A 12,970-nucleotide genomic window follows, 5' to 3' on the forward strand; every position below is an offset into this window, starting at 1 on the left:
TCATTCTTATAACTCCTGAAAATATGTTTCTACTTTTTATATAACAGACTAATTTGAAGAGCTTTTATTGTGAAGAGTTTATAGGTAATTACATTCCATACTGTCGCAGCTGCCCATTGAGATTTCCACTCCAAAACTAGTCAACAGTTAAGGACACACTTTCAAGCAGACAACGTCGCTGTGACACATCTTCGCCAGTCTAAACTCTGCGCCCTTTAAAACACTTGTTATTAAAGGCCCTATAAGTAAAATGTGGTTGATTGAAATATTAAATAAAATGGCCTGAAATATTATGTGCACTAACACATGTGACATTAAGATATACACTACATTGGCAGGGGTTCTCTATGTTCTTGGAACCACGGACATTTCCCAGGAACTATGTCATAATTGTCATGCTGAATTTAAAAAAAGTTTCTTAAATTTTTCCATTTGTACTAGATGCTATCGGAATCATTTATATTTCTAATTCTAATTTTCAAGTAACAAATCCTAAAGCTTACAAAAAAATTAACAGTAACAAAATTAGAGCAGTCCAAATGAATACGATTGGTTTTAATAACATTAAAGAGTACTTATTTGGTTCAACTTTACCATAATTATAATAATATATTTTACTACTAGCCGATGATTATAGATACACTGTAACGGTCGTCATATTTGGTCTTTGTAGATAGACTTAAACATTTATCCATTGTGCTATTTAGACAAGCAGCAGGAGTTACACAGTGATCGATTTACCTGGTGCGTCACAATAATGTCCATTTCTAATTTACTAACCCCAATGTAATCATGAGTTATTGGCTCAGAATGTTTGTTGTATTGGCCAAGTGGTTATTTTAGCAGTTAGGGTAGGTTTACATGACAGTATTGCATTTAAAAAAATTGTTTTGACATACATACAGTTCTCAAACCTGCAAAAACAACTAACACACTGTATTACGCAAGCCAGGCAATTAGATGACAATATCCACTGCACACAAAAAGGCGCTAACTTTCCAGTGTTGTAAGCATTATATCCTGCCCTCTTCCTCCTTTGAGCACAATAACTACGCACCACATACCACACGCCCACATGCATTAGCTTTGTTTGTTGTCAGCTAATGACACCGATTTGGCAAAGTTTAGGTACTAACGTTACCTATCATTGATTACTTATAACCTATCAAAACAACGTGACTGCAAAATGTTATTTGCTTATTTAGGAGCGCTTTTGTGTGTGACTATATCCTCAGGCCGACAAGGATTTTTTTTAAGTATAGATACAGGGTTTCCCTCAGATTGCCACTAAATATGTGGTGGTGGGGGCGTGGCAAGGGGTGTGGTCAATATGACATTGTGATCATTTTGATATGCAATGACGCATATATATTTAAAAAAAAGGCTAAACAAATGTATGTACCGTATTTTCTGCACTATAAGGCGCACCTAAAAACCTCCAATTTTCTCAAAAGCTAACAGTGCGCCTTATAATCCGGTGCGCCTTATATACGGACCAATATTGAGCCACAACAGGTCTCGCAATTACGAGACCTTCTTCTACTAAGCGCTTCTTCTTCTACGGGGAAAATGAAGTCGGCAGCTTCTTACCGTAGAAGAAGAAGCGTGCGGTGCATGCTGGGATATATGACTGCGCGAGGTGTGCCGTTTCCATTTGTGTGTTTATGTAAAGACCCCAAAATGGCTCCTATTAAGAGACACGCTTACGACGCAGAGTTTAAACTCAAGGCGATCAGTCACGCAGTAGAACACGGGATTAGAACAGCAGCGGGCGTGTTGGATGCCGTATCCGCCCAACTGTTTAATTTGGACACTGAAGAAGAATTTGAGGGATTCGTGGATGAGGAATAACTTAATAAAGTGAGCTTTACATGTTTATTTTGTGTGTTGTGTTGTGTGACATTAACGTTTGAGCAACGTTGAGTTATTGATATATTGTTATTGCTTTGCACTATTTCGAGGGTTACTATATTGTGATTGCACTAACGTTTGATTTACAGTAACAGTATCAGACTGTTTTTACGTGTTTATTGAATCGAGGATAAGTTCCCCTCCACTATGTGATATAAATGTTGCACTACATGTTATACCTTGCTGTTGTTAAAAGATAAACGAAATACCACGTCACTGACTTTACCTCGGGGAAAATAATAAAACAGCTGTTTATTCATTTTGGGAGTGAACGGAGTTGTCAGAACGCTGGTTTGTAATCTATTAATAAAGTTTGACTGACCTATCTGACTGTTTTGTTGACATTCCCTTTAGCGCAGCTCCATCTAATGGATGCATAACGTAACCCCAGCCTTTACTGTAGCGTCTATTCTATGCACCTTATAACACGGTGCGCCTTATAATGCGGTGCGCCTTATATATGAACAAAGTTTTAAAATAGGCCATTCATTAAAGGTTCGCCTTATAATCCGGTGCGCCTTATAGTGCGGAAAATACGGTATATGTAAAAACAAATATATTTTTTTAGGTAATAATAATATTTTTTCTTATATTAACAGAATCGGAATCACCTTTATTAGCAATGTTTAACACACAGTAAATTTGACTTGGTAGACTGTGCTCTCTTTGTTCAATGCCATTTCAATTATTGCTGCTTATTGCAAAAGGTAACAAAAACTACACAATATTCTGTCCTCCATGAATGTTGCAAGTTACTTTGCCAAATATGTAAACAGTCCTTTGAATTAGAGATGAAAACAATATCTTGGGGTGTTCTCTTGATATTCTCCACAATGAAGTCAGTGTAAAACTAACCACACTAAGGAAAGTACATTATATATAAACATGAAGTGCATATACATGTAAGAATCACGTCAAATTTATAATTTGGTTTGGAATAAACTGAAAAAAGCAAAATTATGCAGGATAAGGGTTGAGCTCTGATGCCACTAGCTTGATGCTAACGTACAATGGGTTAGCTCATATACAGGCTAACCAAAATTAGCATGGCTAGGGCACATATATAGACAAAAATCATTCACAGAAACATTCATATCTATGATCAATTTACTGTCTCCAATAAACCCAACATGCATATTTTTGGAATGTGGGAAGAAGCTGGCTTACCCCAAACACACACACACACACACACACACACACGCACACACACGCACACACACACACACACACACACACGGGGGGGGGATTATCCCACACAAACACGTCCAAGCGGAGATTCGAAGACGCACAAGGCGTTAAGTTAGACGTTAATGTCGGTAGTAATGTCAAAGGAATTACGGGAGTTTACACAGGTTTGAACAAGAAATGCATTAATTCCGTTAAAATACTTTTGTCTTCAACTTTCTCTCCTTACTTTTTCTGGATGTCAACTACAATCAGATGCACGACCAACTGTATCGTACTGCACATTTATGATATTTGAGATGTTTTTCAAACTTATTATGGACAATAGTACATAAACTATTAACAGTATATATATTCATAAAATATGTTACTTAAATTTGTTTTCACGTATAAAAAAACAAACTTATTTTAAAGGTGTAGTGGCATTTATCTAGCAGTGGCGGTGCGCCACGATCGTTTACATGTAGGGGAAACCCTGTGGAATGACAACCTTCATAGACCTGTAGATAACAATCATGAAAAATAAACATTTAAAAAGATATATGTTTTGTTGTAGGTATATAACGACAAACGGTATTAATGATAACCGCAGTAAAACGTTCGACAATTAGTAAGTAATACCATTTGACATTAAAATTATTATTTTATTTTATTTTTTTAAAGGATTTGTAACCGTACTGTGATAAACTCACGGACGAACTGACGCTAGCTCACAAGTTTAAATACTAACATAAAATCAACATTGATGTCTTTTTCCATTAAGAAACAACATATCCCAATCAAAACTTATATAAAAAACATTGCTGTCTGAGCAACTAAGTCTGTCTTCGTACAGAGTGATCGATATATACTCGTAGAATTGTGACACAGAGGTGTTTTTATAGTGCATTCATTTGCACAACTGAGTAAGACACCACAATGCCCGCCAAAACACTTGTCAGTGAAGCATAAAAAACCACACATGCAAAATAGCGGGTTTTCTAACAGTGGGTCTATTTATTTTCCTTATACAAAAAAAACTCTAAAGATTTCAATTATTGTACAAGTACTCTTTGAGCACATTAAACAATGCCGCGATAATAATGATAATGGAATAATTTTGGTCACAATTACCAGTGAAAATACATTTTCATATAGTTACATCCCTATTCTGTTGGTAACAAGCTAGCCAGTGGTGTTCTTATATTGCAAAACCTAAGGGTGTTTCGGCCAAAACACCAGGAAAGCAGATGTCTGTAAAATTTGAGCAAAATTGGTTGAAAAAAAAAATAGCCGTAATCGAGCCAAACCTTTTGGCGGGACTATGGAAACTAATTGGCCATAAATCGTTGACTAAGTTGTCTAATGATTATAAAGCTTGGAGGATATTTATAATACAATTATGCTAGCATGTTTTCCAAAGTATTCTGAGCAATACCAAGGTCAAGTAAACAAATAGCCAACATTAAAATTAAATACATTCTCAAATAGGTTTCCAAATTTGATGGGACTGACCTGATTCTTGGAGGTATCTGTAGACCAAGAAGTTCACTTCGTCACTGGTAATACTCATTTTAGCCCAAAGAAACAAGAGGATCTGCTGGAAGGCTCGGCTCACTCCTGGAAAAACAGACACATACAAAAATAGAAACATAATTAATATTTAGGCCTCTGCTCTCACATCAGTGCAACAATACGCATTTTTCTCTTTTTGCAGAAAGAGCAAGAATGGCAGGCAACATACTGCCGGATGACCAGTCATGTGCATGTAGTTCATTGTAACATTAATTACTCCAGTCATTCCTTGTGATAACATCAGGATCTCCAGCCATAGTGTGAACATAGCAAAGTGCATTGGGCCAATAGGGTTCAAGGTATTTTTAGCATCAGCATCAACAGAAAATTAATTGAATTAATAATTGAATTGATTATGTTTTTTAAGCACCTTGAAACATTACAACCCCTCAAAACAAACCAGTCAAGCTGTACTAACAAGACTAGACAAATTGAACTGATTTGACATTAATTCCTGACATTTCCCGCCTTTTATTCAGGGCTGAAACATGTTTAGTATTTCCACACAGATGAAAGCAGGCACCACCAACACTTCAGTAAACCATAGAAAAGGCGAAAGAACCCTGATAAAAGGCACGGAAGCTAGGACACTTCTTACACAAGAAAGAACAGCCCGCATAATGTTTGCAGAGTTCTTAATTTTTCAATATTTCAGATGTTCTTGTTTGGCAGGTGGCTCTGGAATGTGATGCAGTTTTAGCACACAAGTAGGTATACAAATGTGACAGGTGGGGAAAAATGATAACCACACACTCCAAATGAGTCATAACCTCTTGCTTTATTCTATTAATTTCAAAATACTGACATAAAAAGGCCCTAATGAGGATTCAAACAGGAATAAATGTTGCATCAGGTATGAAGCATTAATGGCTGTCCAACGTGCACTGCAAAACAGCCCCTGGCCACTCTTAACTCCCCTTTGGTAACTTAGCAACAAGAGCGATGGAGAAAAATACAGAAAACCGTCTTGTCCCAATTACCAAAGGGTGCACAGTTGTGGGGAGGGTGGGGGCATGTTGCTCAAAAGGAATTATTCACTTTCAACTTGGTACAGTATAATCTTTGTTATGGGAGTTTACCTTTATGCACCACAAAAGACATTTGAGGTTCTGTAATTAAACGAACCATTATCTCGCCATGGGAAAAATTGAACTACTAGAAAGGCAGTGCCTGATTACAAAAGTCTGACCAAATGCAGAACAGAATCTAACAGCATTAGTAAGATGTTATTACCACACATACTGCTTTCATCTCCCCCACCGCCACCAAGATTCACGTCATTTACGTCAACAAATTTATTCAAAAGGCAAAAATCTCTCTGCTCCCTTCTGCATGGAAACAAAACACTCGAGCTTGTGAGACTCGGCCACCGTGTCCTGATTTGACCACACAGCCCATTAGCTTACACTTGAGGGGTTTAGCCTTGTGGAGCCAGGCCACAACAACAACAACAATAAACCAAACAACTGCACACTTAATGCCCTGGTCCCACTTGGGGGGCAAAAAAGGGGCATCAGCATCAAAGATGGGTGATGACGTGTAACTAAACAAGTACTTAGGCCTCCATATTTGACAAAATGCTCGAAGGTTTTTCCACACTTAAGTGTACTATGAAATGGCACTCTTGTTTAGCTTGTTACTTCTAATAACATTCAAACTAAAAAAAAGAAGAAAAAAAAGATACAGAGCAGAGTATTTATATCAGGTTATTTTTGGCAGTTTACAAAACTATCATCAATAACTTACATCCCTTGCATGGATGTGAAAGTCCTATAACTATTCAAAACATAGAAGTTAAAATATTGTTACTTCCTTTGATCCATCACCACCTTATTTGTGAAAGCAATCGCATGGCGTATATTCCTTGCAGCTCATTAAACTGCTGGGACTCAACCTAACAGTAACAAATGTTAAATTAATACAAGTGAATCCACAAACAGACGCACCACCTTTAAGGCCATGTCTACACTAAGTCGTTTAACCCCTTAAACAAATAATTATTTAGCCAAAGCCCCGTTTCAGCCACACTAAACCAGCGTTTAAGGTCCCCCTCCTCGGACAAATTTTTACACGGGTAAGTCAGCCGTGTAATTATTGAATCTCCAGCACTTAGCTCATTGATCGTTTACAAAGTGAGTTCAGAGAGGAAGTGACGCCAGAAAGACCTCGCCCACACAGGAAGTGACGTCAGAAAGAACACGCCACAGCCAGCTTCATAATAAAGCGGTTTCGTAGCTTGGAGCTAACCACTGGAAATATGAAAGTGAGTCATCCAGACATGCCCGTGTTTCTCCTTCTTCTACATGTTCAGACGCTTGTGGAAATCACACATGAATACCTTAAGAGAAAGCGATTGCAGCTATTTGGGATATAACACTTCTCAGACGGCAAGAGAACTTTCCGGTGTCCGGCCGGGTCAGCTGTGATGCTACTTAGCAAAAAACTTTGTCCATTTGTCGAAGGAGAGACAACGAGAATGCGAGCTCCTGTGGATGTGATAAAAAAGATAGCGTGTGCTTTGTATTACCTGGCCATCGAGGAAAACGGCGAATGCATTTGGACTGGCAAAGCAGACTGTATCAGTTATTGTCCGCCATGTATGCCGCGGACTCAACGTCTAGGTCCAGAGTGTATAAAGTCACCAAAAACGAATGGACAATGAAGGTGAAGGCAAAAGAGTGAGGAGTGTCCTGACCAGATATCTAGATCCCTAGATTGATTGATGTTAAATGTTCTTTATCACATTGTTTACGTGTCTAATAAAGATTTGATTAATTTATGATGTCTCAGGTGTGAATCACTAAAATAGGGCCCCACAGCACACTGGATTCCAGTTAATTGAAATACTACAACACTGGATATTGTTCAGAGAAGTTAAATTTAAGAACTTGCACACAAAGCAACACTGGAGGTGACTATGACGTGCGCATTTTCCGCGCATGCGTACTAGATCGCAGTGCGCCGGCGGACGGAGGGGAGCGGAGGTCTTAAACGGTGGCATTGTTGTGTGTGGACACGGATAAGGTTAGGTGTGATTTACCCTGGATAACCTTATCCGGCTTAGTGTAAACGGGGCCTTAGTGGGTAACCCGGTTGTCATGGGAACGCTATAGTCTGTCGTGTCTAGGCGTAAGCTCAAACCAAACAGCACTCGAAAGGACAGCATCAGCGTGGCACCAGGGACTGTTGACAACACCTTGCGCGTTTAGAATGTTTTTAACGTGCAGGTGACAGACGTCAAACGGATTCCCATTATACTATCCTGCAAAAATGACTTAAAATGCTGTAATATGAATGGCAGGCTAGTATTTGCCGTGGTGACTTACAACTTTGGTGAGCAACATTGGACACAGTAGCAGAGCTGTATACGTACACTTTTGCATCATCAGCACATTTAACACAGCAATGACATGTTTTACTACAGCAGTGGTGGCCTGAAGACTTCAGAGGAGACACGGCAGTTTGAGAAAAATAAAAGAAACGCCTGCTGAGCTTACCTCAGTTAAGTTAAATTCCATCCATTTTCTACCGCTTATTCCCTTTGGGGTCGCGGGGGGTGGCGACTTGTCCAGGGTGTACCCCGCCTTCCGCCCGATTGTAGCAGTTAAGTTAAATTAAATGTAAAATTAAATTGTTGTTTCCACGGTGAGTGAAAGCGGTTTGGGGTGAACAGAAAACCAAAATAGGCTCCGCGTTTTTTTTCCCAGGGCATAGGAGAAGCCCAAGCCTTTTTAAACTCTGGGGAGACTCACTGTGCAAAACTTTGAAAAACCACACAGCTATTAGCTACACTTATCATGCTACCATTAAAATATTTTTCCACATTCAGGTACCGTGGAGTGCGTCTTGCTGCCCAAGTTGTATTTTTCTTAAAAAAACTGGTCAGAGACTTTTTCAACAACACAGACTCTTAAGCATTTTTCTCTTATGCTACTGCGTCCAATCCACGCCTCCATGGCGGCAAATAAACACAACGTCTTATAAGCATAATTATCACTGGAGGGCTAAGAATAACTAAATCAGAGACACACAAAGCATACGTGAGTTATGAGTCCCTTTTTATGCAGTATAGATTTGATTAGTATTTATTTTTGTAATCAGCCTGACCTAAGCCTTGACAATGCAGCTAAGATAGGCTCCAGCACCCCCCGCAACCCCGAAAGGGACAAGCGGTAGAAAATGGATGGATGGAATACAGTAAAACGGTAAAAAAAAAAGTCTACAGTAATGACAAATACGTTTATATACCGTATTTTTCGGACTATATGTCGCTCCGGAGTATACGTCGCACTGGCCGAAAATGCCCAATAAAGAAGGAAAAAAACATATATGCGTCGCACTGGAGTATAAGTCGCATTTTTTGGGGAAATGTATTTGATAAAATCCAACACCAAGAATAGACATTTGAAAGGCAATTTAAAATAAATAAAGAATAGTGAACAGGTTGAATAAGTGTACGTTATATGAGGCATAAATAACCAACTGAGAACGTGCCTGGTATGTTAACGTAACATATTATGGTAAGAGTCATTCAAATAACTATAACATATAGAACATGCTATACGTGTACCAAACAATCTGTCACTCCCGATCGCTAAATCCGATGAAATCTTCTTCCCCGGTGTTGCCTCTGGTATGCGTCCCGCAAGCGTCCTTTCTTTCTGCTGCTCGATTGTTGTTCTTTGCAGCATATTTCACTACGTCCAGCTTGTAATCTGCAGTATATGATTTCCTTTTCGGTACTATTTTAGTTCAGTCCTTCTCAGTTTTCATAGGTTACCGCCAATGTTGACGTGATCCATTTTAATAGCGCCGACAGTAGCGTATAGCATATAGCAGTTAGCATCCCAGGACCCACAATGCACTTCTGCCATGACCCGCCCCCGCCAAATTCTTATTGGTTGGCGTGTGAGTGATGATTGCTGACGTGTGTGTGATGATTGCTGCCATTTGCTTCGTCTCTTACGCAAATGAGATAAATAATATTATTTGATATTTTACGGTAATGTGTTAATAACTTAAAAAACGTCGACTAATAGTCCGAAAAATACGGTACTTTTCAAATGGTTACATGCATTATTATTATAATATTTAATGATTACATTATGAACACTGTTAAGTTTGTATCGATTATTTCTTACGTTGAGAGCATGATGTAGACACAAGCTGTGAGTCGGTCTGCAAAAAGCAAAATATTTTTTTAAAGTAAATGGTTGCATATTGTTCTAATGTGTGGCACCTTGGGACAATAATATTTGGATTGCCAGTCAAAAAGTAACATGTCCTCCTTACTCGTTATTTTCAAATATTGCAAATCGAATTGCAATCGCAATTTTTAAGCAATTACGTTTGTTTCCCATAATCCTGCAGCCCTATAATTCAGTGCTAATAATTGAGTGGGTCCCGGGCCCCTCAGTAGTGGAAAAGTTGTGCCCCAAAGTCAAAAAGGTTGAGAACCCCTGGGACTAATCATATATTAAAACAATTGAGGAAGAAGTGAGTGCACTACTTAGGTTCAACCAGCAGGGGTGCTGTTGATTTAATCTAGACTTCTTTGCCATTATATTAGCTATGGTAAAGTAAGCTACATCGATGATCAATGGCCTACTGGTGATGAAACAGGAGTTCAAACGATTTCAATACCTCTCCCATTGAAAATTATACTAAATTTAAAAAAAACTAGAGATTTCCAACATTATTGGTCAACCGATATTATATTGGCCTAAAAATGTGATGTATCGGACCATATCGGTATAGACTTTTCTGCCGACAATTAAATCAGCATGCCGTATCAATCTGGTCTGTACTCCAACAAGCTTACTGGTTGTCTATTTGCGCTTCTGCGATGTGAAATTGTTTCAAGGTTTGTCCTTTGGATTAGAAAAATAGAATTTGCAATTTGATTGTAAAGTGCTGGGTATATGAGGCTTTCTAATTGCCCTGGGCACCGCAAGCAGCGACTATGCAACAAATAGAATGAAGCAACTGGCGATACTGAAAAAAAATACTTAGCTATACCCAGTTAAAATGGAGACAAAAGACAGCAAGGGTGAGGGGAAAGAAGAATCAAAAAAATTGGTCCATCTGTGACACAGCAGCAGAGAAAGTTTTTCTCCTGCGTCACATCACAGTACATCTATTGTGTGTCGATGCAGAACAAAATCACAACACTAATAAACACAAAACAGCACAGTGGTAGAGGGGTTAGTGCATCTGCCTCACAATACAAAGGTCCTGAGTAGTACTGGGTTCAATCCCGGGCTCGGGATCTTTCTGTGTGGAGTTTGCATGTGGGTTTGCGTGGGTTCCCTCCGGGTACTCCGGCTTCCTCCCACCTCCAAAGACATGCACCTGGGGATAGGTTGATTGGCAACACTAAATTGGCCCTGGTGTGTGAATGTGAGTGTGAATGTTGTCTGTCTATCTGTGTTGGCCCTGTGATGAGGTGGCGACTTGTCCAGGGTGTACCCCGCCTTACGCCCGATTGTAGCTGAGATAGGCTCCAGCGCCCCCTGCGACCCCGAAGGGAATAAGCGGTATAAAATGGATGGATGAGACACAGAAAACACTATGAGTTAAGGATAAAAGAACTGTGGGATTTCTAACACCAGTTTATAATGGTATGATTTGTTTACACATGCCTAACAAGTTACATCACGAACAGTAGTTATTCTGCCCAATTCAACGTGTCCAAAAATGAGTAGGAAAAGGTAAAGCCTATAGTTAATGTCTAATACTGATAATTAATTCACACCATAACTAGTACATGTTCAAATGTAGTTCACTTCCTGAGTGAACAAACAATAGGAAGGGGTTAAAAAACATAAATCTGCCTAAGTAGTACATAGTTTCATACTTTGTACTTACACAAATGTTTGTGCCACATGCAAGTGTAGAGTTATTATTTAGATTCTTATTCGTGAATTATTTGCTGATAGTAGATCATGTTATTTTACTTGACTATTGGTCTTTTTGTTTTAGACAAAACGATAAATATATTTTTTCTTCCATTGCAATATTTGTCGTATTTTCCACAAACGGTGTTTATTTGTTAAATGTGTCCAGTGGTATCACAGCAAATGTGGTAAGTTTACGCATAATGTCCCTGACAGTTTGAGGGAAGAACTGCTGCATATATCGTAAATAAAATGTTGGGCAATATCTGTAATAAACCCACAATTGGACATCACTTTAAAAAAATAGTTAAAATTAGTATGTCAAATGCCCATCCCTAGTATTTATGATTAACTAGTTAAAATAATAAGTGGGCATGCAGAGAAACTAATTATGTCTGTGACAAAATGATCATGTTAAGAGCAGGACATCCTGTGTACGCTGCTTAAAATAAACAAATGGCATGCAGCTGCACGCCACAAAAACAAAGCTGGTGCAGACAAAAATATGTGGTGTTCCATGGATGAGGCCAAATGCATTTTAAGCACAATTGTAGATTCCCCATCCCCCACTCCTTTTGTGAATGTTGTACGGAAAAGCAAGGCATAAAGATGGTGCAAGAAGAAGTCTGATTAGAATGAGCCATTAAAAATATTGGCAATGCTCTATAGATCATCTTTTAAATGTGCAGGGAAATTCAGTTGTATGTAAAGGCACGTTTTTCTCCGAGCTTTGACAATGCTGTATTTACAAGATGTGCCTCAAAATACACAATGTCAATCCCAAATGTGGCTTTAGCGGTTTGTGAACTTTCTCATCACAACTAAACGGAGATTTGTGATCAGGACAACAATAAGCTGCTACTGTTCAAAAAGATATAGCTCACATAAAATCACTGGACTATAATAAAGGTATGTGCCTTTAAAATGTAAAAACAAATGCCAAAAACAAATCATAAGTACATAAGCAGCACATGCAGTCTGAGAAATGAATGCTGTTGAAATCAGCATACCAGGGTCCCCATTTTCTCATGAACAGTCACCTCCTGACAGATGTGCAAACAAGACCTGGAAACAGCAGCCATTTTCTCTTGAACTGCTCTGCTGAGTAAAAACCCGCCTTTGAAGCTTCTGGTTGGGCTGCAGTCTTAAGTGGGGGAGGGGAAGCGCCAGGGTGTGGGGGAGGGGAAAGCAGAAGAGAGAGAGAAAATAGAAAGAGAGAGATGGGCCAGAATGGTGGAATGGGGGGAGAGTGATCAATAATCATCCTAAAAACAGGTAATCACAACGACAACATGTGCACTTCATACCATGTTTCTTTTTCTCTGATGCGCAGCAGGAAAGCACAGGGGAACAGATAACGCTGGAACTATTTTGCATCCAAAAAACACAGCACGGGAGGAAAACAGTGTACTATATTGGGGCTA

The 12,970-nt window shown here is 39.0% G+C and overlaps 1 protein-coding gene across 1 annotated transcript in view; it reads right to left on the reverse strand.

Annotated features, from left to right (window-relative positions):
• tbl1x (transducin beta like 1 X-linked) overlaps positions 1-12,970 on the reverse strand; it is a 78,646-nt gene that overhangs the window by 13,284 nt on the left and 52,392 nt on the right. The window contains exon 2 of the mRNA XM_061971193.1: positions 4,591-4,695. Coding sequence (XP_061827177.1) covers positions 4,591-4,648 — 58 coding nt within the window. The 5' untranslated portion in view covers positions 4,649-4,695. The remainder of the gene's footprint in view (positions 1-4,590; positions 4,696-12,970) is intronic.

This window comes from Nerophis lumbriciformis, linkage group LG13 (genome assembly GCF_033978685.3).
Source record: "Nerophis lumbriciformis linkage group LG13, RoL_Nlum_v2.1, whole genome shotgun sequence".
Taxonomy (NCBI): Eukaryota; Metazoa; Chordata; class Actinopteri; order Syngnathiformes; family Syngnathidae; genus Nerophis; species Nerophis lumbriciformis.